The 25983-nt window shown below is 41.9% G+C and overlaps 1 protein-coding gene across 2 annotated transcripts in view; it reads left to right on the top strand.

The window, feature by feature from the left end:
• Window positions 1-25983, top strand: part of UBE2V1 (ubiquitin conjugating enzyme E2 V1) — a 34085-nt gene that overhangs the window by 6163 nt on the left and 1939 nt on the right. For both annotated transcript variants that reach the window (XM_065892400.1, XM_065892399.1), the window contains exons 2-3: window positions 14854-15002; window positions 24742-24867. In XM_065892400.1, coding sequence (XP_065748472.1) covers window positions 14854-15002; window positions 24742-24867 — 275 coding nt within the window. The remainder of the gene's footprint in view (window positions 1-14853; window positions 15003-24741; window positions 24868-25983) is intronic.

Raw genomic sequence — 25983 nt, 5'->3', positions numbered from 1 at the left:
TCTTCTTGTGCCAGTTGTAGCTAAGTGCCTTTTGTACAACATGGGCCCTGCTTTCGTGAGAACGTCTTCATGTTGTACGCAGCTGAAGAAACAGCAGTCTGCTCTAGTGATCGAGGGGAAACGCTTTGTTGGGCCACTACAATCTGTTGTTCCTCTTATGGATTGCCAGGGTCAATTTGATGATCATGATTTTCCCTTTCACAATAACTTTAAAACCACCCTCTTCCCCCCACCATATTCTCTTCCTCCCTCCCTCTCTCTCAGCTGAAGTGTAGCTCTACAGTAGTTTGATAAATGTAGAATAGAGAATATAAAGTCAGAAATCTTTTTTCTTTCTTTCTTTCTTTTTTTTTAAAGAGTAGACACCTTTATTTATTTATTTTGGGCTGCGTTGGGTCTTTGTTGCTGCGCCGGGCTTTCTCTAGTTGCAGTGCTCGGGCTTCTCATTGCAGTGGCTTCTCTCGTTGCAGAGCATGGGCTCTAGGCGCACGGGCTTCAGTAGTTGCAGCATGTGGGCTCAGTAGTTGCAGCATGCGGGCTCAGTAGTTGCAGCATGCGGGCTCAGTAGTTGCAGCTCACGGGCTCTAGAGTGCAGGCTCAGTAGTTGTGGCTCACGGGCTTAGTTACTCCGCAGCATGTGGGATCTTCCCGGACTAGAGATCGAACCCTGCATTGGCAGGCGGATTCTTAACCACTGCGCCACCAGGGAAGTCCCAGGAATCCTCTCTTTCATTCTGAAAGGCCCTAGGGAAGTATAGAGCAGCACATTTGGTGAAGTAGAGATGTTAACACTGTTACTTTTATATTATGTAGAGTGGTTTAGAGGTTTCCTAGTACTTCGACTTAACCTGCTATGTCATCTCATCCAACTCTCCACAACCTAGTGAGCTCACCAGGGGAAGTATTGGCCCCCCAATATTCCTGAAGGAGATTGATGGCTGCCTGAGGAGTGGTGACACTCAGATTAGAGCCCAGGGGCTTTTGACTCCAGTTCCTTCCCCAACCTGCTCCAGTGCCTTAGGAAGGAAATGGAAAGGCATGGATTCAGGCATGTGCTCTTCCTCAGTCTTGGCGTATTTAATCTTGATGAGAGAACAGGCTTTAATGAGAAGCGTCTGCCACCTGTAGCAGGAACTCTTTTTATAGCATCCCTGGCCACATTTTACCCATTCTGGGTAATGTGCTGTCTAATGAGAGTGAAGGCCACTTCTTGCTCTTGCTTATACTTTACACTCAATAACTCAACACTCGTTGGGCTTAGGGCCCCCTCATGTCATGTACAAAGTCAGTCCTTGTCTTCATTGACATGCAAGCCCTTCAGACTTCTTCTTAAGCTGCACTTCTAAGGCTAACTGTGGGTAGACACTGTATTAAATACATCATCTCGTTTCTGACAGCAGCGTTTTGAAGCAGGTATCTATTGTGAAGGTGAGGAAACTGAGGCCCAGAGAGGAGAAATGACTTGCCTGCAGCTCAGAGCCAGTGACTTGCAAACCAGGGTACAGAACTGGGACAGCTCTGCTCCAGGACATATGCCCTTGTCCATATTAGCATTTTTCCAGCCCCCCGTTGCCTGTTCTCCAGCTAGGCATCTCAAGTTCCTTCAGCCATTGGCAGGTCTGTTGACATTCCTGCCTTGGCGGATTAGTTCTTTCATGGGTGGATAGTAATGACACCAAGTATGATTCTTTCTTCATTGTCACGTTCACCCCATACAAGTTCAGTAGGTGTAACCCCAGAATAGATGCCAAATCCTCCTCCTCTCCATCGGCATTATTGTCGTTCTTGTCCTACCAGTACCCCCTTTCTCTTGCCTAAAAGACTTCAAAAGCCTCCTGCTTCCAGTCTTGCCCTTTTCTAATCCATTCTCTGTAGAGGAGGCAGAATGGTTTTTTACAGACAAGAAAACAGAAACTGCCACTCTCTGCAGAAAGCCCTTCCTGCTGCACTTAGAATAAAATCCATCTCTTTCCCATGGCCCACAAGGGCCTCCATGGCCTTGGCCTTGCCTACCCCTGAGCTCACGTGATGTGCACACCTGTGCCCTTGCTCTTCCCCTTTTAGGAATGCTCTGCCTGCCTGTGACTGCCTGCTTCTCCTTCTTCAGGTCTCAGCTCTCCAGAAAGTCCATCCCTGCCCACCCCTTTCAATATAGTCTTCTCACTCATTATCACATCTCTGTTCTGTTCTAAAGTGCATAACCTTATCTGAAGGTTCCTTGTTTGTTTTTCCACATTTCTGTGCCTTTGCAGTAGGGCAGGAATAATCCTTGTTCTCTGCTATGTCCCTAGCACCCACATAGTCCCTGACATAGAGTAGGTGCTCAATAAATATTGAATGTTGCAATGAATTAATCCAGGTTCTCATCTTGATGTAGCCAAATATATAAATTTGACATATTTGGAGAAACATTATATCTGATAGGGCAGAAGCAAAAGTGCCTGTTCAGCTTTTCAAAAAGGAAAGCTCTTGTCCTGATTAGTTGGCATTTATAGACGGACTTCAGCATAGAATTTACTCTTTCTCTCCTTCCCTGACTGTCCTGAGGCACTTACCACACCCTATTCTTTGTCTCCACCCCTTTCAGATAAAATTTGATCTTTGGCCTTGGTCACCCTAGCAGCAGAGAAACACAGGGTCTTGCATCTTGTCACCAGCTGTTTGTTGTCACATTGTCTAGACTGTAAAGAATGATAGATTGCCGCTGTTTTTTCTCCCAGATCAGTGATTCTCAAACTAGTATATATTAGTATCACCTGGGGGGCTTGTTAGATTGCTGGGCTCCACCCTCAGTTTCAGATTCGATAGTTCTATGGTGTAATGTATTGTAGTGTTCTGGTGTGTGGCCTGAGAATTTACATTTCTAGCCGGTACCCAGGTGATGTGTAGGCTGCAGGTCTGGGGACCATACTTGGAGAATCATTGTTGTGTAGAAGGAGAGAAGAAATATGCTCCTCTGGACAGGCCCTAACCAGGCACCCAGACTGCACTGCACTTGCCAGTTGCTCAGAAACAAAAGTTACCTGCCCCTGACTTCATGCCCACTTTTCGAGAACGTTTAATCCAGGTGCATCACCTTCCAGGCCTCCTTATTTTCAGAATGGTAGCAGCACCAGACTCCTAGCTCAGTTCACTGTCTTCCCTGAATGGGCAACCAGACCAGTTTCAACTAGCAGCTTTCTTTCCCGGAGAGACCTGTGAGGCTCTGCCATTTTAAATCAAGACCCAGGCCAGGCCAGGGTTTTCCAAGATTGGCATGCTGTAATAGCCACTGCTTTGTGACAATGCTTTTCCCAAAAAGATGTTTTAAAGGGCTTCAAAATCCTTTTTGTACCACAGATATTTTAATATGTTGCTGTGTTTCAAATTACTGCATTAAATGTTTTACTAGGACATGGTGTAAAACCCTATCAAATATTCATACTTTTTAAACCTGGTTGTCATATTTTCTTTGTAATATCCTGCAGCTGCTGACTTTTCAGTTTATATTTAGCCAGGAGAAAGACTGGCTGACTTTTGATACTGACACAAATCCAGGAAAAATCCTTCTGGAAAAAAGAATTCTGAAGTAACAGGAACAAATGTTTTCTTTTTAAAAATCTTGGGTTACTGCGTTATTTTAGCACCTTGGTAGAGTTATCTTAACATTTTCATAGCTAACCTTTTAATAGTTATAGTTTATTAAGATTAACAAGAGTCCATTTTTACATCCTCTATTGCCTCTTGAAGCTGTTCCTTCAGCTGCCTTTTAGGTGTCAGATTAACACACAAATTTTAGGAACCTTAAAATTTAGCTTGATTCAATGGATTAAAGTGCCATAGGAAGAAAATATGTTAGAGTATCACTGAGTTTTTTTGATCTGTTATGCTTCTGGTTTTTGACATATCTGGATTTAATTTTTAATATATTCACTGAAGTCTTTTGTTTAACGTGTCATGATTTTGAGCTTATTCTCTCCATTTGGGATGGAATGAAGTCCTCCCTGTGACTGATACATGTACAAGGTCTGCAGGAGCTCTGAACTCCACCAATATTTGGATTTATGTCCCTGGGGTAGCCCCTGAGGTTCTAGAACAAGGGTTATTTGGAGTCAAATGTTCTTGCTTTGTAGAAAATATTGGAGTTAGGCCATTTGGAGTTAAATGCTCTTGCTTTGTAGAAAATATTGATGTATTAACTTTGTATGCAGTTTCTAAATGGTTTGAAATATCAGTAACATGCTTTCATATATATTTTATGAAACAAAGTTCAATTTGTAATGAAGAATCCTTGACTTGTGTGGTGTGGGGAAAAAAAACAGTTTTCCCTCATTAAAAAAAAGTTTCTCTAAAAGTCTTGATCACACTTCATTAAAAAATAAAACTACTTATCAAATTTTAATTATCTCAAAACAAAGAACCTTATCTTTGTTAAGGTATCTCAGTTATATGGTATTTTGGCCACAGTAGACCATATGAGAGGTTACAGTAGGAAAGGAAGAGGTACTGCCTTTTCTTCAATCAGGAAACATTTATTGAGTACCATTACATGCCAGGTAGCATGCCAGATTCTGGGGAGGTAGAATTGAATGAGTCACAACTCTAACTTGAGAAGCTCCGAGAGTGAGTCAGACAACAAAAAAAGAAAGAAAATGAAATTTAAAGAAGAAAAGGTACAGCACAGACATTGTGTGAACGTAAAGGAGCATGGGGCTGGGGGTAAGGGGGCTCTTAGAGGACCTCCGCAGACTGCCCAGCTCCGAGTTGAAGATTTGTGTTTCTTCTTAAGATCATCATGTTTAAAATTTAATGTATAACTTTTCTTGGGCTATTTGAAATCCATACTAAGCCCCTTTGATAATCTTTTTAATATTAGACTCCCTTTTAATAGTGCTATGAATGTTTCCCTGCTGTATTTCCAGAAATAAACCAGAGTTAGAATTTTGTGACGTTGAGCATTATTCATTCTGAAATAACATCCCTAGCTAACACCTGGCCACCATTCATTTATTCAGCAAGCGTTTGAGTGCATGCTTTGGCAAAGCACTCTTTGACGTATTGGAAATTCAGCAGTGAACAAAACAGATGAAGTTTTATTCTCAGGGAGTTTATGTTCACATGGGAGAGACAGACAGTAAACAACTAATGAAGTGGAAGAGAATACACTTAAAATGTCAAGTGGTAATGATGCTGTGAAGAAAAATAAAGCAAGTAAGGGAATGGGAAGTTGGAGCTTAGATGAAGAATAAGGGAGCCAGCCAGCCAGCCAGCCAGCCATTCCCAGCTCCGGGACAGAGAATTCTGGGGTGAGGCAACATCAGGTGCAAAAGCAAAGTCAGGTTCCTCTTCAGGAACTTCAAAAAGGATGGTATGGCTGAAGGAGGGTGAGGAGCAAGGGAAAGGGTGGCAGGAAATGATGTTGGAGAAACAGGTAGGGCTCTGTAGGTGAGGTAAGGAGTTTGGATGCTAGTTGTAAGGGAAGGCCAGTGGAGGGTTTTGAGAAGGGGAGTGATGGGATCTAACTTAACAGTGGTTGCAGTGGGAATGGTGAAGATGATTGTATTGGGGATATATTTGGAAATGGGTTAGGTATGGGGTATAAGAGAAAGATCTCTTATCGTAACTCCAAGATTTCTAGCCAGAGAAATCTGTTTGTGCTATATACTGAGATCAAAGAGTGGGTACTTTTTGTTTTTTGAGGAGTGCAAGGGAGTTTTGTTTGGAATTGTTTTAAGTTGGAGAGGCCTATGAGGCATATAAACAGAGATGTGTAGAAGGCAGTTAGTTGGAAATATAAACTGGAGAGTTATTAAGCTTCCTTGGTCTGGGTAAAATCACTTGGGGAGTAGATAGGAAAGCAGCGGTCAGTGGGCTGTGCCCTGAGGCCTGGCAGCCAGTGTTTGGAAGTCAAGGGGGTGAGGCCGATCAACTAGTGAGGTAGGAAGAGAGCCTGAGGCTAAGGGAAGAGAGTTACAGGAGGGAGTTATGGGTGCTGCTGAGAGCTCCAGGAACTTGAGGTAGGGGCTGAGAACTGACCACAGAATTTGGCTAGAGGGTGCTGCTTGGTGCCCCTGACAAGAGCAGTTTGGGTGAGTGACTAGCTAGAAAAGCCTGATTGGAGTAGGTGCAAGTAGAGTGAAGAATTGCAAACAAGGGGTCTAGACAGCCCTTTTGAGATTTTTTGCTAAAAATGAACAAAGAAATGAGTTGGTAGCTAGAAGGGGATATGGGATCAAGTGAGGGTTTTTGTATTTTATACTACGGTGGATAGGACAGTGCCGATGAAGGTGATTCAGCCTCTGTCCCAGGTATTACACAAAGTGCTTTTATAGGTTTTACCTCATTGCTTCTTCCTCACCACTTGTAGAGGTAAAGAGTATCGGGATCCCTGTTACTCTGAGGGTCAAGGATAACTTGGCGTAGTCACCCAGCTAGATTGCTGGAAAGTTGCAGAGCATGGATTTGAGCCTAGGTTCCTGGTCTTAACCCTCTGCTGAGAGATTATAGAATTTTCTCTAAATTATATTCTGACTCTTATTTGTGGGAGGTAACTTCGCCATTCCTCTGACCAGCCTTTTTAAAATAGAGTAGTCGGGACTTCCCTGGCGGTCCAGTGGTTAAGACTTCACCTTCCAGTGCAGGGAGTGCGGGTTCGGTCCCTGGTCGGGGAGCTAAGATCCCACATGGCTTGCGGCCAAAAAAACCAAAACATAAAACAGAAGCAGTATAGTAACAAATTCAATAAAGACTTTTAAAATGGTCCACATCAAAAAAAAAATCTTAAAAAAAAATAATAAAAATAGAGTGGTCAACTAGGTATCCTTACATTTGTGATTCTACTTCCGTGGCATCTAAAGATCGTTTATGTGAGTATACACATACGGGGAAGCATGGGTTGACTTTGTGTTTATCTTTTATAAAATGGAGTGTACATACCTTTTTATCCTTTGCTCAGTTTTTTTATTTTTCAACGAATATTTATCTAAAGACTACCATGTAGAGGCCAGTTGTTTTAATGTTTTTTTTATAAAAATGGGAACTATCACCACAGTCATGCAAATTAATATGTGCTGCCTTAAATCTCTTTAACATCCCACCTACCTCAGCTTATAAGAAGTTTGATAACTTGTTCCGTTGTCACAAGTATTTGCTCTAAGCAAATGCTTCTGGCTTTGTATCCTGAGATGTTAGTAGTAACACATCCCTAACCTGGCCTCTAATCCTTCAGCCCATCCTGAACATTACCTGGGAGATTTGCCTTATTTCTTGCCCTGCTCAGAGCCTTTTGCAGCTCCCCACTAATTACCCTCAGGATAAAGTCCTCTTAGTAACATGGCCCCACCTCTTTAGCTTTCATCACATTCAGAGGGGTCTATGACCCCCTCAAAGATTAAGAAACGTTGCCCTATGATTATATTTCTCTCATACATTCTAATACTGTTTTGTTTTATTGAACTTTGTATGTGTATCTTGTTTCCATAGTGAGACTTTATACTCTGATTGGGAAGCTCCTGTTTTTATTTCTTTCATAGCCCCAATAAGGTCTAGCATGGTGTTGGATAAGTGTCTGATAATTATTGTACTGAAAGAAAGTGTGTGTACATATATATTACTAACAAATTTATGGGTAGGGAAATTTTGACAAACAGGTAACAAGCGTAGCTAACATTTAAAAAAATTGCAGTCCTGAAATGTGTGGATTTTGCTTGTAAAGGTGGAATGAGCTCAGTTTTACACATATTAAACATGGTGAACCCTAGATAGTTCCTTACTAGATAGAGTTCAGTATACCAGCTAACCAGATGGTTCCTTACTAGATAGAGTTCAGCTACCCAGGTGCTAATCAGCCACTTCTATTTAAATATTAAAAAAAGCTAAATGAATCACTGCATAATTTGTAAATTTTTGGAGTTCCTGATTTCTGCTAGCTGTAGTTATTCCCCAGACTTCACTTTTAATCAATTTTTGAGTGAAAATAAAAGTTTATGGCTTAGGAAAAATGAATTAAAAAGTAACAGTCCTCTTTAAAAGCTATCCAGGGACTTCCCTGGTGGCGCAGTGGTTAAGAATCTGCCTGCCAGTGCAGGGGACATGGGTTCGATCCCTGGTCCAGGAAGATCCCACATGCCATGGAGCAACTAAGCCCATGCGCCACAACTACTGAACCTGTGTGCTGCAACTACTGAAGCCTGTGTGCCTAGAGCCTGTGCTCCACAACAAGAGAAGCCACCACAATGAGAAACCTGCGCACCGCAACGAAGAGTAGCCCCCGCTCACCGCAACTAGAGAAAGCCCGCGTGCAGCAACAAAGACCCAATGAAGCCAAAAATAATAATAAATAAACAAATAAATAATTTTTAAAAATAAAATGAAAAAAATAAAAGCTATCCACTTTGTGGACTTAAATTCTTCGAGATTTTGCTAAATAAAGGTTAACTGAGTACTTAACTGCCCAATGCCAGATTACAACGTTTATCAACCTTTACTTACCCTTACCCTCAGAGGGTTTAAAATATCCTCTGAGCTAAACCTAGGATATTAGGGCTTAAAGGGATTTTTGAGAACAATCAGGTGACCTCGGATGTTGCAAAGTGGTGTCCCATAAGCAGAATCTGACCCATAGACATTTGACCAGGGCAAAGGCGTGACTGTCCCCTTTAGAGAGGATGTGTATTCTCCAGCTCACCTCAGTTCTTAACACTTCCTGTTGTTTTGAGCCAGACATTAAAGAAATCTGCAAAGCCATACCACTCTTCTCACTAGTTTAATTCTGTTCTTTGGAAAATATAGTTATATGTTATTTATCTTAGCACGTAATGGTTGGTTGTGGTTAGTTGTAAATGAATTAAGTATTTTTATAATTTCTCAGTTTTAATTTTCTAATTTGGTCAATATCAATAGCTATAACCCACATAAACAAAGGCTCTTTGAAGTCTTCAATAATTTTTAAGAGTGTAAAAGGGTCTTGAGACCAAAAAAGCTGAGAACTGCTATTCAAATGGAATAAATGCTTATCATAATTAATCAGTATATAGTACAATTATTCTGATATTCATATGTATATTCCAACTCCTGCTTGGAATATTTCTAGACTGCCTAATAGATGCTGGCCAATCCAGAGTTTTTCATTTATTAAGCTGTTTTGATGCCTATTTTATAATTGAATCAAATTGAATCATCCTGTAATGTCAGTACAGAAGTAACAACGAAAAGCTGACTTTGTCCTCTGTGGTGCTCATTTACTGTTCCAAATACTAACCTAAAATAAGTTTAAGTGACTCATTTGTTGTTGTGCAGTTGTGTATATGAGCTTTGCATGCTTTGTTTTTAAGTAATTAAATGTCTCTAATCCAATGGAAATACCTGTTGGAAGTGCAAGATTCATTACTAATATAATATTTTCCCCTACTTCAGAAGTAAAAAAATCAAGCGTCAGAAAGATATGTTGAATTCACTACCTGTTTTGAAACTAATAGCAGTGAGCTTGTGATATTTGGATTAAGGGGGACTTCCCTGGTGGTCCAGCAGTTAAGACTCTGCTTCCAGTGCAGGGGGCGCGGGTTCGTTGCCTGGTCGGGAAACTATGATCCCACTTGCCGCGAAGTGTGGCCAAAAAATTAAATTAAAAAAAAAAGATTTCCTAATCAGACCTGGTTGTTAGATGAAGAGGGAACATTTCCACCTATAAGGATGTTCTTTGCTAAAGTTTACAAGAGGAACAGTTACACCTGAAATAATTAATCCAACCTGATTTAAAGATCTGACACAGGGCTTCCCTGGTGGCGCAGTGGTTGAGAGTCCGCCTGCCGATGCAGGGGACACGGGTTCGTGCCCCGGTCCGGGAGGATCCCATATGCTGTGGAGCGGCTGGGCCCGTGAGCCATGGCCGCTGAGCCTGTGCATCTGGAGCCTGTGCTCCGCAACGGGAGAGGCCACAACAGTGAGAGGCCCGCGTACCACAAAAAAAAAAAAAAAAGATCTGACACAAAAAATAGCACATTTGGGGGAATTCCCTGGCAGTTCAGTGGTTAGGACTTGGCACTTTCACTGCTGGGACCCCGGGTTCAATCCCTGGTCGGGGAACTAAGATCCTGTAAACCGAGGAGCAGCAAAAAAAGAAAAGAAAAGGAAAAAAAAGCACATTTTTTATCTTGCCAAAGAGAGCAACTTGAAATAGAGGTCACATGTATAACTTCATTCAAGAGTGAAGGGCTGGGCTTCCCTGGTGGCGCAGTGGTTGAGAGTCCGCCTGCCGATGCGGGGGACACAGGTTCATGCCCCGGTCTGGGAGGATCACACGTGCCGCGGAGCGGCTGGGCCCATGGGCCATGGCCGCTGAGCCTGCGCGTCCGAAGCCTGTGCTCCGCAACGGGAGAGGCCACAGCAGTGAGAGACCTGCGTACCGCAAAAAACAAAACAAAACAAAAAAAACAGTGAAGGGCTGGGCTTCCCTGGTGGCCCAGTGGTTGAGACTCTGCCTACTAATGCAGGGGACACTGGTTCGAGCCCTGGTCTGGGAGGATCCCACATGCCGCGGAGCAACTAGGCCCGTGAGCCACAACTACTGAGCCTGCGCTCTGCAAAAAGAGAGGCCGCGATAGTGAGAGGCCCGCGCACCGCGATGAAAAGTGGCCACCTCTTGCCACAACTAGAGAAAGCCCTCGCACAGAAACGAAGACCCAACACAACAAAAATAAATTAATTAATAAACTCCTACCCCCAACATCTTCTTAAAAAAAAAAAAAAGTGAAGGGCTTAGCCATGGGAGCTATTGTACTTTGCTGTTGATCATTTGACTTGAACAAGTTTTGGTAACACTAAAGAACACAGACCACTTAAAGTTAGTCACTTAGGGAATACTATGAAGTGAGATTCCCACTCTCAGAGAATCCTTGATCCTTATTTCAATCAGGTGTCACATAACTGAAGCCCTAGAGAAGGTGAAGAAGCATGACTGATGTAACTTATCTGGGGAAGAGTGTTCCAGGCAAAGCGAATAGCAAGTGCAGTTTGGTTGACATGGTTCCTAAGTGTTGTGTTGATCAGATGACACAATCATGGTTGTTTGTTTGTTTTTTTAACATCTTTATTGGAGTATAATTGCTTTACAATGGTGTGTTAGATTCTGCTTTATAACAAAGTGAATCAGTTATACATACATCCCCATATCTCTTTCCTCTTGGGTCTCCCTGCCTCCCACCCTCCCTATCCCACTCCTCTAGGTGGTCACAAAGCACCGGGAGCTGATCTCCCTGTGCTACGCTGCTGCTTCCCACTAACTATCTATTTTACGTGATAGTGTTATATGTCCGTGCCACTCTCTCACTTTGTCCCAGCTTACCCTTCCCCCTCCCCCTCCCCATATCCTCAAGTCCATTCTCTAGTAGGTCTGCTCTTTATTCCCATCTTGCCCCTAGGTTCTTCATGACCTTTTTTTTTTTCTTAGATTCCATATATATGTGTTGGCATACAGTATTTGTTTTTCTCTTTCTGACTTAACTTCACTCTGTATGACAGACTCTAACAACCCAATCCAAAAACGGGCAGAAGACCTAAATAGACATTTCTCCAAAGAAGATATACAGATTGCCAACAAACACATGAAAGAATGCTCAACATCATTAATCATTAGAGAAATGCAAATCAAAACTATAATGAGATATTATCTCACACTGGTCAGAAAGGCCATCATCAAAAAATCTACAAACAATAAATGCTGGAGAGGGTGTGGAGATAAGGGAACCCTCTTGCACTGTTGGTGGGAATGTAAATTGATACAGCCACTATGGAGAACAGTATGGAGGTTCTTTAAAAAACTAAAAAAACTATCCCACCCAGCAATCCCGCTACTGGGCATATAGTCAGAGAAAACCATAATTCAAACAGTCATGTACCACAGTGTTCATTGCAGCTCTATAAATAGCCAGGACATGGAAGCAACCGAAGTGTCCATCAACAGATGAATGGATAAAGATGTGGCACATATATACAATGGAATATTACTCAGCCATAAAAAGAAATGAAGTTGAGTTATTTGTAGTGAGGTGGATGGACCTAGAGTCTGTTATACAGAGTGAAGTAAATCACAATCGTGGTTTTTTAAAAAAATCGGAAAATATGGAAAGGGGGGGTTGGAACCACCCATAATCCTTGCACCTAGAGATAACCAGGTTGCACCTAGCGATAATCTATCCAGGTTTCTTAAGATGTCACTTAACATCTATATTATTTTACTAGGGCTGCCATAACAGAATACCACAGACTGGGTAGCTTAAACAATGGACATTCAGAATTCTGGAGGCTAGAAGTCCAAGATCAGGGTATCAGCAGGTTTGATTTCTTTTGGCTTGCAGGTGGTTGCCTTCTCACTGGGTCCTCACATGGTCTTTACTCCATACAGATGTGCATACCTGTTGTTTCCTTGTGCATCTAAGTTTCCTCTTGTAGTAAGGACACCAGTCATATTGGATTAGGGCCCACCCTAATGGCCTCATTTTAACTTAATCACCTCTTTAAAGGCTCTGTTTCCAAATATAGTCACATTCTGAGATGCTGGGACTTAGGTCTTCAACATATGAACTTGAGGAGACACAGTTCAGCCCATTACACCATCTGTGAACAAGTACGTCAGATATCTATCAGTCTTCCTATCAGTACAATTCTGTGCTATTTGGATATTCATTTTTATTAGTGCAGACTTATAAAGTAACCAATAGTAACAGCAGTAGTAATGCACAGTGATTTTTTTTCTCCTAAGCCAAATTAGGATTATTAAAGATTTAACTCTTTCTAAACAGAAGGCATTGAATTGTCTGGTTTTTTGCTTATAATGTCACAAACAGCCTTCAGTATCGCATTTGCTGGAGGAGACTTAATCCAGTATAAGTGAATAATCCAGTTGGCTCTTCTGTGGATAAAAAATGCCAGTGTTTTCCAAACGGACCATTCAAGAATGCTTTCAGATTTTTCCTGTTTCCTTTCAAGTACCATCTGTGCTATTTAATATTTTTCTTCAGTCGGCTGACTCTTTTGCTTATGTTTATTTTAGAAGGAAAATTTTAACATAATCATAAAGGGGAAATTAGTTTAACATTACTTGCCCTAAAAAATACATGACTGTAAAATGAAGTGTTCACTCATGTACCACCTAAATAAAGCCTGGTAGCAATAGTTGACTTCTCTTTCTCTCACACTTCATAGGCAATCTGACAGCAAATCTTACCAGCTCACACCCCTGAAATATTTAAAACTGTGCTACTTCTCACCACCTTCACTGCTATCACCCTGTTCCTTCACTGTTAACACCTGTGATCTTTTGCTGGGATTATTGCAATAGCCTTCTGGCTATTTCTGCCCTAGCTCCCTTCACTGTACTCTTCATACAGCAGCCAGAGGGATCCTGTTAAAAACAAGTCAAAATCCTGTCATTCTTCTATTCAAAACTCCAGTGGCTTTTTAACAGTTGGAGTCCCTAATTTCCTACTTCCATCTCACTGACTTGGTTTTAGCTCACTTGGCATCTTTGCTGTTCTTTGACACTCTGGGCAAGGTTGTACTTCAGGACCTTTGCACCTGCTCTTTCCTCTGACTGGAAGACTCTCCCCTCAGCTGCCAATAAGTCATGTTCCCTATTTAAAATTGTAACTCCCCCCACCAGTACTCTCTGCTCCAGAACACCACCATCTGTCATACTACATAACTTGCATAATTTGTATTTGTTTCCTTCTAGAATGTAAGCTCCATGAGGGCAGGCATTTTTGTTTTGTTCACAGCTTATTTCTTGGTGCCTAGAAAAGTGCCTGATTTCCTCAGGTATTTATTCCAGTTGAATTAATAGTAAGATGTGTTCCACACTTTGGGAAATACTGAGATACACAGAGAACACCACCCACAGTCTTGAGTCCCTCCAGTGGGTCTTTCTTCATAATCATATGTTAAAGTGCTGCTTGGCTCTGAGTCTGGCCAGTTGGAGGCTCAGTAAAGAAAGCTTGTAACTTGCCTGGATCCTGAGTTTTTTCCTGAGGAATAGTCTAAATGCCAGGGGAAGAGGTGAGTGCGGGGAGAGGTAGGCAGGACTGGTTGGGAGAATAACATCCCCATCTGGGCCCAGTACCTAGACTCTGTTCTGGAAGACACCCAGAAGCGGTGCAAGCCTCAGCCTGAACTTAGGTGCAGTGGCATGAACCTGTGAGATGTGTTCGTGTGTTTGCTTCCATGAGCTACTTTGCAGGCTTTGGGATTTTTGGAAACAGGTAAAGCAGAGAACTGCTACCCTCTTAGCTTTTCACAAGAGAGAAACTATGACTTAAATATTTGCAATTTTTCATCCTTGCCGCCTTCTGTTGACTCTGAGTTGATCAAGAGGACACTGTTGTTACATGATAGGGCCAGGGCGTCTGTTCCTCCTAAGGTAGTTTGAGACTCGTTCCAACAAATGAGCATGCCCTTAGATTCAGAAATGTAGAATAAGAACAAAACAAAAGAAATAGCCTCTTTTCTTCCAAGGCACTTTTGTTAGCACTTTAATTTTCATCTCAAACTATTGGGCCCAAATTAATCAACATTTCGGCTTGTAAACCCTTTATGAAGTTCGTCAAAGCTCCAGGGTTGGGGGTGGGGTGTCTTTCTAGGTTTGGTCATCCAGCCCTGGTGTAGTCGACACTTCACCTGTAACAAACCACGTGCCCCTTCCTTCTGGTTGTGCTGGTCAATACAGATAGCTTCGTAAGCAGCAAGCTTGAGGTACGACAACTTACAGAAGTTTTTAGCACATAAGCATCTTTATTCTAACCTAGTGATAATGAGCAGCTAGCTCTAGGCTTACAAGTTCCCCTGGAGTTGCTAGTATCTTGAATTTCTTTCCATTTATTTTAGGAGTAAAAGTCCCTCGCAATTTCCGACTGTTGGAAGAACTCGAAGAAGGCCAGAAAGGAGTAGGAGATGGCACAGTTAGCTGGGGTCTAGAAGATGACGAAGACATGACACTTACAAGATGGACAGGGATGATAATTGGGCCTCCAAGAGTAAGCGTCGAGCTACCGCTATAAATGTCAATGTCTTAAATTCACTGTGCCTCCTTTTAAAAAATATTAGCCTTATCACGGAAAAAGCTCACCAATGGTATATTTTCTGAAATGTGGCTATTCTTTTTTGACCAGTTTCAGTTTATATATTTGAACCTCCTCTGATGCTGTTTAATCCCTCTAAATGGTAAGCAAAAACCTGTTTAGTCTCATAGTGTGAATTTACATGACAATGTAGACAGTGAGGTTTGAGGTAATTGTACCCTCACGTAGTTTAGAACAAACTCCTGGGCTTATCAAATAACAAGGCTCCAGGTACAGCCAGCATTCCTGAAGACAGTGTCCAACTGAACTTCGGAAAACCTTTATGGTTGTGGTTTTTATTCATTGTTTCCCAATCCTGCCATGCGTCTGTATCCTAATTCATTGGGCCATTCAACAAAGGGTTATTGCCTGCCTGGTCTGTTCCAGGCTCTGTTGGGCCCAAAGACCTTTGCGAAGAAGACAAAGACAGTGGGGATGGGGAACAGGACCCCTCTTTTAGAGCTCTGTGATTTTTCGAGCATTCCCAGTCTTATAATGCCCGCTAACCTTTTTTTGTGGCACATAGTAAACCCCCCAGAAATGCCCTTTAATTCTCACAAGAGCCTGTTGTAAGGTGCTTCTGTTGGGTAGCTGCATTCCATCTTACAGATGAGGAAGCCGACTTGGAAAAGTCAGGGTACTCACACAAAGTCACATAGCTGATAATTCCCAAACCTCGTCTCACTCCAGAGCCTGTGCTCCTAACCACTGTGCTATATTGTCTCCTTCCTATTTATATTTTGAGTTTTCATCTGTTCCCACTATAGAATTATCTAGTGTTAAGTAGCAATTTGATGTAGGAGTGAAGAAATAGATTCCAATAATGTGACACTTGTTTCAGACAAGCGGTAGGAGATTCTGCCTGAGTGTAGCAGGCCCTTTCCTGTGTCTGCTTGTGCTTAAGGGTGATGATGTTCGGTCATTCTTTTCACCTCGTGCAAGGCTCTGCACCAGCCTCTGGGAGATAGAAAGACACATGGGATGTGGCCCTGTCTGAAAAAAGGAAGAGTGTGGTGCTCGCTCAGTGTTAGGACTCTTAGATTGTCATAAACACTCATGATGAATGACTGGCTTTGATATTTAATGTTACTTTTTGAATCATTTTTGTGACCCTGTAGTTTTGTTTGGGGGGTTTAAAAAAATATTCAATCTGTTTTTACTCATTTCTTGATCTTTTTTTAATCTATGAAAATCGGGGTTTTCTGAATCTATTAAATACTGGGAAAAACCTTGATCTAGAAGGCTTGTTTCTTCATAAAGATCATTTCTTGCTGTCTCTGAAAGTCCACTGTATAGTGATGGCTTCCTTCACTGCATTCTTATCTTCCTAAGAATGGTTTAGGTTTTTTGAAGATGAGAACTATTCTTCCCTTCTCTTTACTCTCCAGAGCACCTAGAAATGACTCAGAATGGGGTAGATGTTCAACAGATTTGTTAACAGACTGATCTTTAGGTTCTAACAAACTAAGAATGAACCAGCGTACAACATTGTGAATGCACTAAATACCACTGAATTATATACTTAAACAAACAAATGAATAAATAAAATGAACACTAAGTTCTGTTGAAAATATGCTGTTCCACCTAAAACATCTTGGGTTACCCTGAGTTTCAGTTTACCTCTTTCCAAAGGGGACTAGCTTTTAATGAGTAGCTACAGTATGCAAGATACTTTCCATATGTCCTTTACATCCTTTTTTTTTTAATTGAGACATAATTCACAAACCATAGAATTCACTTAACCATAGAATATACTTTTAAAGTGTACAGTTCAGTGGTTTTTATTATATTCAGAATTGTGCAACTGTCACTAATTTCAGAGCATTTTCATTACCCAAGAAAGAAACCCCATACCCTTTGGCAGTCACTCCCATTCTGCCTTCTACCCGTGCTCACTCCTCACCCTTGGCAATCACTGTTTACTTTCTGTATCTATGCATTTGCCTGTTTGGGACATTTCATGTAATTGGAATTAATATGTGGTCTTTTGTGACTGGCTTTTACTTAGCATGATGTTTTCAGGATTCGTTCATGTTATAGCACTTATCAGTAGTTCATTCCTTTTTATGGCTGAATAATATTCTTTTGTATGGATATACCATATTTTGTTTATCCATTAATTAATTGATGGACATTTGGATTTTTTCCACTTTTTGCATATTATGAATAATACTGCTATGAACATTTGTGTACAGGTTTTTATGTGGACAGATGTTTTCAGTTCTCTTAAGTATATACATAGGAGTGGAATTGTTGGATCATATGATAACTCTGTTTAACATTTTAACCAACTGGCAAACTGTTTTCCAAAGTGGCTGCACTGCACCACTTTACATTCCCACCAGCAATGCGTGAGGGTATCAGTTTCTCTGCTCCCTCACCAATACTTGTTATTGTGTCTTTTTACCCTTATAGTTTCTATTGCCCTGGCTCCCCAAGGTTAAAAGCAAAGTCATAAAAGGAGCTACCTGCTTCTAGGTGCTTCCTGTGACCAATCTGTTTTATGATTAACATACAGGGTATATGCTGTGCATCTGGAATATCAAGCTAATTATTAAAGCATCTAAATAGAGCTCTGAGTAACTCATGTCCCTGTTGTATTTTTGTTGTTGTATTACTCAAAATCCTCCACCAGTATTTAAAAGGCATATACCATATGATCCAGCAATTCTGCTAGGAATTTACTCAGCTTTTCTTGAATGTATTGCCCAAAAGCCTGTATGTACAAAATTATTTCATGCAGTGTTTTCAATAGTAGCAAAATATTGGAAAGCACCTCAGTATCTTTCAGTGGACCATATTATATACTGTTTAGCTTTTCAAAAGAATGAGACAGATTTATATGTGCTGAAATGGAGGATCTCCATGATATTTAAGTGAAAAAAGGTACAAAGCAGTATACAGACTGTGCTGTCACTTGGGGTGGGGGTGGGTGAGGGAAGAGGAAGAGGCCAGACATATACTTGTGCTTCGAATACTTTTGGAAAACATAAAAGAAGCTGATGACAGTAGTTGCCTTCAAAAGGGATTGCTGGCTGGGGTCAGGGTGGAAAGGAAGCTTATTTTTCACTGTATTTTTGTACTCTTTATGCTTTAATCATATGTGTGTGTTAGCTATTTGAAAAAAAAAAAATAATATATATATATATATCTTTTTTTTGAAAGCAAGTCCTCCAAACCTAAAAGTAAAGCTTCCCATCCAAGTGCCTCTAGCAAAATTCTGGCAAACATGTGACTGTCCACAGCATTAGACGTGGAGTCTTTCTACTCTGACCGTGAGGTGGTAACACTAGCCAGGTTATAGAGCAAAGTTTCTCAGCCTTGGCACTATTGGCATATTGGGCTGGGTCATTCTTTGTTTTGGAGCTGTCCTTTGCATTAGAGGATGTTCAGCAGCATCCCTGGTGTCTCCTCACTAGATGCCAGAAGCACCTCCCCAACCCTGTTGTGACAGTCATAAATGTCTCCAGGTGTTGTCTGACTCCCACCACTTCAGGAGTGGGACAGGGACAGAAATTACCCTGGTTGAGAAGCACTGTTAATACCTCTGGGGTTCTCCAAGATAGTGTTTTTATGTGTGGGTTAGAGTGTAGGTGTGTATTTGTACACATACTTATCTAAAAGTATTGTATGCATGCTTAGGAACAAACAGAATTCCAGGAGTGTGTGAAGTAAAAGGAAAGTGATCCTTTCCCCATTTCATTATACTCCCCACAGAATAAAAACTGATCATTTGGTGTGTGGTGTGTTTCTACTGGCATTTGCTGTGGGTACACAAACAAATACATATCCTTTTTAATAAAAATGAGACCTTGCTATGCTTAATGTTTTGCAGCTTTATTTTTTTTCCCCCTTAGCAGATGGTGGACATCTTTCCATATCAGTGCATATTGATCCGTCTCTTTTTTAAAAGCTTTAAGTTACATGTCTGATAAATGAATATATTCTGGTAAAGTTTTTCAAACAGTACAGAGTAAGCAATTCACTTTGTTCCTTTTAATTCTTTATGTCAGTCAGGCAGAGAAACCATACTAGGTATTTCAACAGAGAGAATTTAATATAGGAAGTTGATCAAATAGGTGTTGGACTGAAAAAAGCCAAAAAAGCACGCTGGGGGAACACAAAGATAACACAAAGCAATCAACACCGCCTGGGTCTGGGGGGATGGGTCAGGAGAGGCTGGGGCCATGGAAACCTAACACTTGGAGGACAGATACCCTCTGCTGTTAGTTCCTGTGGGGCCCAGCAGAGCTGCTTGGAGGAGCACTGAAAGGCCAGAAGCTGGAGACCAGAGACAGCTCTTGCTGCCAGGATGAGGGCCTCGTGCCAGACTGACATTGGTGGGAACAGAAAGCAAATGGGAAGAAGCAAATGCCTCCTTTCACCTTTTTATTTTCTATTAGGATTGTGTGGTCAACTCAGCAGTTTAGTCTTCAGGCTGTAGAATATTCAGGTGGCACTATGATTGAATTAGAGAAATGAATAATCAATATTGCCTTCAGAGGGACCTATGGCTCACTCAGAAGGATACCCTGACTGATGGGAAGAGAGTTTTTGTACAGAGGAAAATTGTATCTTGTCACTGTTCAGAGGGATGTGTGCAGGTGCTGGTTAGTAAGCGCCAAGCCCACCTTTCCCTGCTCTGCTTTGGATCCTGGGGCTGGCACTCTGCAAACTACATTTTTCCTTTGTCAGCTGGCTTCCCGTTAGGCTCCACCGATCAGGACACAGGAGAGAGCCTGTAAGGCGGAGAGAAGAGACTTATTCCTTCCTGTTTGCCTCTTGTTCTGTCTGCGCCACTCTGGTAATTGCCCTTCATCCTGGCATCAACAGTGGGTTCCAGCCTCCAGCTTTTGGGGGCACCCCCAGCATCAGCCTCGCAGCACCCCCTCCTTAGAGATCTGGGTTCAACTCTGATGCCCTCTTCCTCTGAGCCTCTAGATCTGATCAACTCCAGCTTTGTTTCTTTGCCCCCCCAGCCTTCAGGGGGAACAAGGGGAATAATAAGCCTTAGCTAACCCAGAGGTGATACCTGCTCCCTGCGGTTACTACCTCTGTGTTAGTTCAGGCTCCTCTTCTAAAGCTTTTTTCAGTCCAGTGATACCTGTTTAACCGATTCCCTATATTAAATACTCTGTTAAAATCCTAGTGTGGTGTCGTTTTTTCCCAGCTTTTCCCGAACTTTCAAATCCCCACTTTCCTCCCCAGATTAACTGTGAACAGTAGTTCGATGCGTCTCCTCTCACACCTCTTCCTGTACATTTACTACCTGTCCATGTCCTAAGTTGTTGAGATCTTCTCAGGCTCTACCTGGTCTCCCTTTTTTAGAGGGCCCATCCTTTATTCTAACATAGCATATGCCCACATTGCACATTAAACATACTTTTTATATAACTGTATCAGATTTGAACTGAGTAGTGGTTGACTAGTTCACCTAGTGTCATCTTTCTTTTATATATTAATTTAGATTTTGTGCTTTGCATATTTTTGCAGCCAATACCTTTTTCCTTTTCTCATATCTCATACATCTTAGAAATACATTTTAAAAGAATGAAATTTTGCCGTTTGAAACTACATGGATGGACCTGGAGGGGGTTATGCTTAGTGAAATAAGTTAGACAGAGAAAGACAAATACTGTATGGTAACACTTTTATGTGGAATCTAAAAAACAAACAAATGAATATAACAAAACCGAAACAGACTCACAGATACAGAGAACAAACTAGTGGTTACCAGTAGGGAGAGAGAAGGGAGGATGGGCAAAATAGGGGTAGGGGATTAAGAGATACAAACTACTGTGTATAAAATAAGTAAAGCTACAAGGATGTATTGTATGTACAGAGAATGTAGCCAATATTTTATAATAACTTTAAATGGCGTATAATCTATAAAAATATTGAGTCACTGTGTTGTACACCTGAAACTAATATTGTCAGTCAACTATACTGCAATATAAATAGATAAATAAGCAAACATTCATTGTATTTTATAATACTTTCAGATTTACAGAAAAGTTGCAGAGGTGGTGTAGAAAGAAAGTTCTGGTATACACCACCCTACCCCAGTTTCCCTTACTGTTAACATATTAGTACAGTACGTTTGTTACAACCAATGAACCAATATTGATGCATTATTCACTGAAGTCCATAATTTATTCAGGTGTCCTTAGCTTTTACCTTATGTCTGTTTTCTGTTCTAGAATCCTATCCAATATACCACATTATGTTTTGTTGTCATGTCCTAGGCTCCTTGTGCCTGTAACAGTTTCAGGGTTTTCTTGGTTTTGTTGTCCTTGACAGTCTGGAGGAGTACTGGTCAAATATTTTGTAGACTGTCTCCCTGTTTGAATTGGTCTGATGTTTTCCTCATGATCAGGCTAGGATTATCTCACATATATATTTTAGGCCCAAGAAAAGTTTGTGATCTCTAGGCTCTGGGCATGTAGTGATCAATGGATGAAACAGCCTATGTACACATAAATATATCCAGACTTGGTGGGAGGTGTCTGTCTGCTTCTATAGGTTGTACATAATCTGCAACTTGCTGGCTATACCAAGAGCTATGTCTTGGCATCCTTTGCAGGGGTGTGTGCGTGCGTGCATGCATGCGTGTGTGTGTGTGTGTGTGTGTGTGTGTATGTCTGGGCCTCAGCCTTTGAAAAGGCTACAGAGTATCCAGTTACAGGAGTATGCCTTATTTGTTTAGTCAGTCTCTTGCAGGTGGACATTTAGATTGTCTGCAGTATCAAAAATAACTAAACCGTGCTTCACCTTTTTGTACGAGTCCGTCTGTAGGAAATTCCTAGAAATGGTCTTGCTGGTCTAAGCACTCCTGTTTCAACATGTTGATAGGCACTGCCAAATTGCCCCATGAAGCTCAAGCCATGACAACAAAGTTGTTCCATGATCAAATAATGAATCTTAAAGAGAGCAGTGTTCCTCACGGAGACAGAATGTTCTAGCAATTCTCCTTCAGGCACATTTCCTTTCTTCAATGAAACCTTTTTAGCAGGTCCTTGGAGCCCTCGTAAACAAAAGAGAAGAAAACCAGAACCTCATTTTCTATAACAGTTTTGCTTTGGGCTTTTTCGTGACCTTTCAGTGTCTCTGCTCACTTGACTTGAGGCACTTTTCACTGTGTTCCAGTGAAATTGCCAGTTGAACATAAGTGGTGAGAAATTCAATATTCCTCTTGTTCTAAGTTGGTCATAGCATGCATGTTCTTATATTAGGCTTTCATAGTGTCAAGAGTAACGTTAAGATTTAATCTATGTAATGATCAGAGTCCTATGAATAAACTGCTTACCTTCTTAACCATTTTGATGCTGTTGTTAATAGAGTGATCAGTGACCTCTTATCAACACTGATAAGCCAAAAACCATGCTGGCAGGTGAATAAGTCGGCGCATCAGAGCCTCCAAAATGTAGTGTCAAATATTTTAACAGACTTTGTGATTTTGGTAATTACTGTGAGCCCCCAGGGACTTTTTTATGTAAGAAATTGTCTTTGAGTTGTGTGACAAAGCCAGTGAGCAGGAATGCAGGACACACCCAGAGATGAATTTGGGATCCATGCAGTCAACAGATATTTATTGAGTGTGAGACTGTGTTAGGCTCTGAGGCTGGACCTTTTACCATATTTTCCATAAATCTGTACAGAAACCGTGCCACTCTCCGCTTCCTGCTTGTTATGTTTACTGAGTGAGTTTTTCTTTCTCTGAGGAAACTCCTTAATTGCAACAAGGTGTTCCTTTTATAAAAGCGTAAAGAGCAACATTCATTCATTCAACAAACAGCTGAATATCAGTTCAGTTGAGACCCCTGCCCTCCTTGTTATGAGTTTAGTGAGGGGTGTCAGACACAGGACTAGGAGTCAGTCTTCAGATGAGGGGTCAGGAGGACGCTGAGAGGAGTGACCTGCAGTGTGCGGTGGGGCAGCTGGTATCAGGGCCCCAAGGAGAGAGGACCTGGGGCTGGATGAGGAGGGAGAAGAATAAACGGAGAGAAAGGCAGGGGTGCACAGGGTCCGATCCAGGAACTGGGGCTTCCTTTCTTAGGTCACCAGGAAACCATTGGAGGGGTTAAGCCACAGGAACGGTTTCTGGTTTTGAAAGGTCAGTCAGGCTGCTGTGTGGGGAGCAGATGCTAGGGGAGCAAGGGAGAAGGCAGAGACTTGGGGTGATTCAGATGAGGTGCGGTGGTGGAGGAAAGTGGGTAGGTGTGGGATCTCTTCTGGAGGTAGAAGCTGAGACCATTTGACGATTGGGAGGTAAGGGGTGAGGAAGAGGGGAGTCGTGGCTGGCTGCTAGGTTTTTGCATTAACTGCTGGATGGTGCTGCTACTTATGAGGGAAGAAGAGAGGGGGGCATCTTGAGGGTGGGTGGAAATCCAGAATTGATTTTTGATTTTGTTATAGGCTGGGGTCCCTGTTAAGTGGATGTGAAAAGTTTCTATGAGTATATTAAGACTGCCTTCTGAATTTTAAAATATTAATATATGTCCCAGTTTTTAAATTAGGGACGGGCCACTATTTAGACACAATGTTTTCAAGCATTTAAATCACATCTTCTTTAATTTATTCCCCCCAAAGACCGCTAGATGTCACTGTTTACACAAGAGCAATTTCTCATGCAGTATGCAGTGAGGAAGGGGCACTGGTGCCTGAGAGGGGAACCCAGAGAAGGGTGGTCCTTGCCCTCAAGGGGGCCAGTCTGATGGGGAGCTGTCACCCCCTGGTGTGGTCTTCAGACACGCAAATGGTGATAATGCAACTTCATATAAGACAGAAAACTTGTGAAGTAGCCTTCCGTTTCATATGATGTTTGAACTGGGTCTTGAAGGTTGTGAAGTAGTTCAGGTGCGGGCACGGCACTCTAGGCAGAAGGAACAGCCTGGGAAAATCAGCACGTTCTGCTGTTCACTGGGTGGAAGTTAAAGGGAAAAGTTCATTGGCTTTAGGGGATCGGACCTTTCCAGTGTTTCTCAACAGAGGCACAGTTGGCATTTGGAGAAGGACTATTTTTTTCCGGTGCAGGTCTGGCATCCTTGGCTCCCCACCTCACATACTGAATGCCAGTAATCTCTCAGGTCATCGTAAAAACAGCAGGGAGAGATGATGGCACCTACAGCTGAGATCCCTTTCACAGAGCACAACCCCAAAGTGGTGATGAAGTGGGAAGCGACTCTCCTGTCTCTCCCCCACCCCCACCTTGTGCTTCATTTTGAAGTTCTCTCAAGAGTTACCTGTTCTGTGTTTTGTACATGGTGGTATTTAATGCACTGGCTGATGATCCCCGCATGAGTAGACATCTGGTGTGACTTCCCAGAATGAAGAATGCCTCTGACAAACCATTTCCCAGAGCGTAGAAAAATTCACATAAAAACAAGTCCATCTGATTGGGCTTAATAATACTAGCATGAAACTTCAGTGATAACTAGCTTAAGTGTTCCGTCTTCTTTATATTCCCCCCCAGGCCAGGATTCATATACACCAGTGTAAGGACTAATTACTGCTAACTTATCAAATAACAAGTAGACTTTGTGTAATGGAAGCAGATGCACCAGTTCTGCAGTCAGGAATAAATGAGGTTTCAGAAGTTCTACCTTTTTGAATTCTTTGTAATTGCCTGACATGGCTGTACCCTTTTTTTTTCCAGACAATTTATGAAAACCGAATATACAGCCTTAAAATAGAATGTGGACCTAAATACCCAGAAGCACCCCCCTTTGTAAGATTTGTAACAAAAATTAATATGAATGGAGTTAATAGTTCTAATGGAGTGGTAAGTTGTTTTTCCTGCCCCTACTTGTTCTCTGGGGTTCTCTGAAAAATGCTTTGCACTTTAATATTATCAGGGGCATTTTGGGCCGGAGTCCATATGTTAATTGGTTATTTGATGATAAAATACAGTGCAGTATGAACATGTGCAGATTTGGGGTGAGGGCCTGTTTCCCAATTGTGTTTAACTACAACTTACGTGGCATTTACTCTGGCCTGTATTTCTCAGCACTATGCCGGTCACTTTGAGATAAGAGCTCATTCAGTCCTCCTGATATACACCCAAGAGGTAGAGAGGTGAGGAAACCGAGGTGAAAGGTCTTGCCCAAGGTCACACTTTTACCTCATGGGCCTTATTTGGGGACGACATACTATTTTTTTCCTCTAATGGTCTTGCTTTTTAAACTTATTTTTACCACCATTTGCACTGCCATAAATGGAAACCAGTCTCATTTGTCATAAGAAGGCAGTAACAGCAATGATAAATATTACAAAAACAAAAGAAAGTTGGTAAATTCTTCCTCCATATGTTGCTTGCCAAAGGTTTTTGAGCCTCTGAGGCCTGCTCTCTTGTTCAGAGGGGAGATCAGCAAGTATTAAAGGGTGCTGCATATTAGCATTGCATGAGCTAGTAAGCCTTCTGTTTTGAGGTATTCAGAAGACTTGAAAGAAAATTGAAAAGAGATGAGCCTTGTTACTGTGTTCAGTGTTTAGTGTTGTCTTTGAGTTCCACCTGAAGTCCTGAACCCAGGACTCAACTCACACTTTGGGAAATTTCTTGGGGAATGCTACACTAACTTGAGAGGGTATGACTCTGAGGAAGGCCCTTGTCATCAGAGCCTGGGTCCTCGCCACCCGTTGCTTGTGCTCTCCCTACTGCCCTGTACCTCTTCATCGTCCACGACCCGGGCGTAACGTTGAGAGAGGACAGGCCCTGAGCGGTAGCAGCAGCCAGCCCAGGGGCAGCTCAGGTCATTGTTTCAGAGCCGGTTGGGTTGAGTCTCACCAAGTGTGAGTGCCATTTCTCTAAAGGTGGCTTTACTTATTCATAATTTCCTTCTCCCACACAGTGAGGGTTTGGGACACAAAAAGGGAAAAACAGACTAACTGGAGGGAGGGA

The sequence above is a fragment of the Phocoena phocoena genome, chromosome 15 (assembly GCF_963924675.1).
Source record: "Phocoena phocoena chromosome 15, mPhoPho1.1, whole genome shotgun sequence".
In the NCBI taxonomy this organism is placed as follows: domain Eukaryota; kingdom Metazoa; phylum Chordata; class Mammalia; order Artiodactyla; family Phocoenidae; genus Phocoena; species Phocoena phocoena.
Note: the sequence above shows the minus strand (reverse complement) of the source record. Positions and strands in the feature narration are given on the sequence as shown.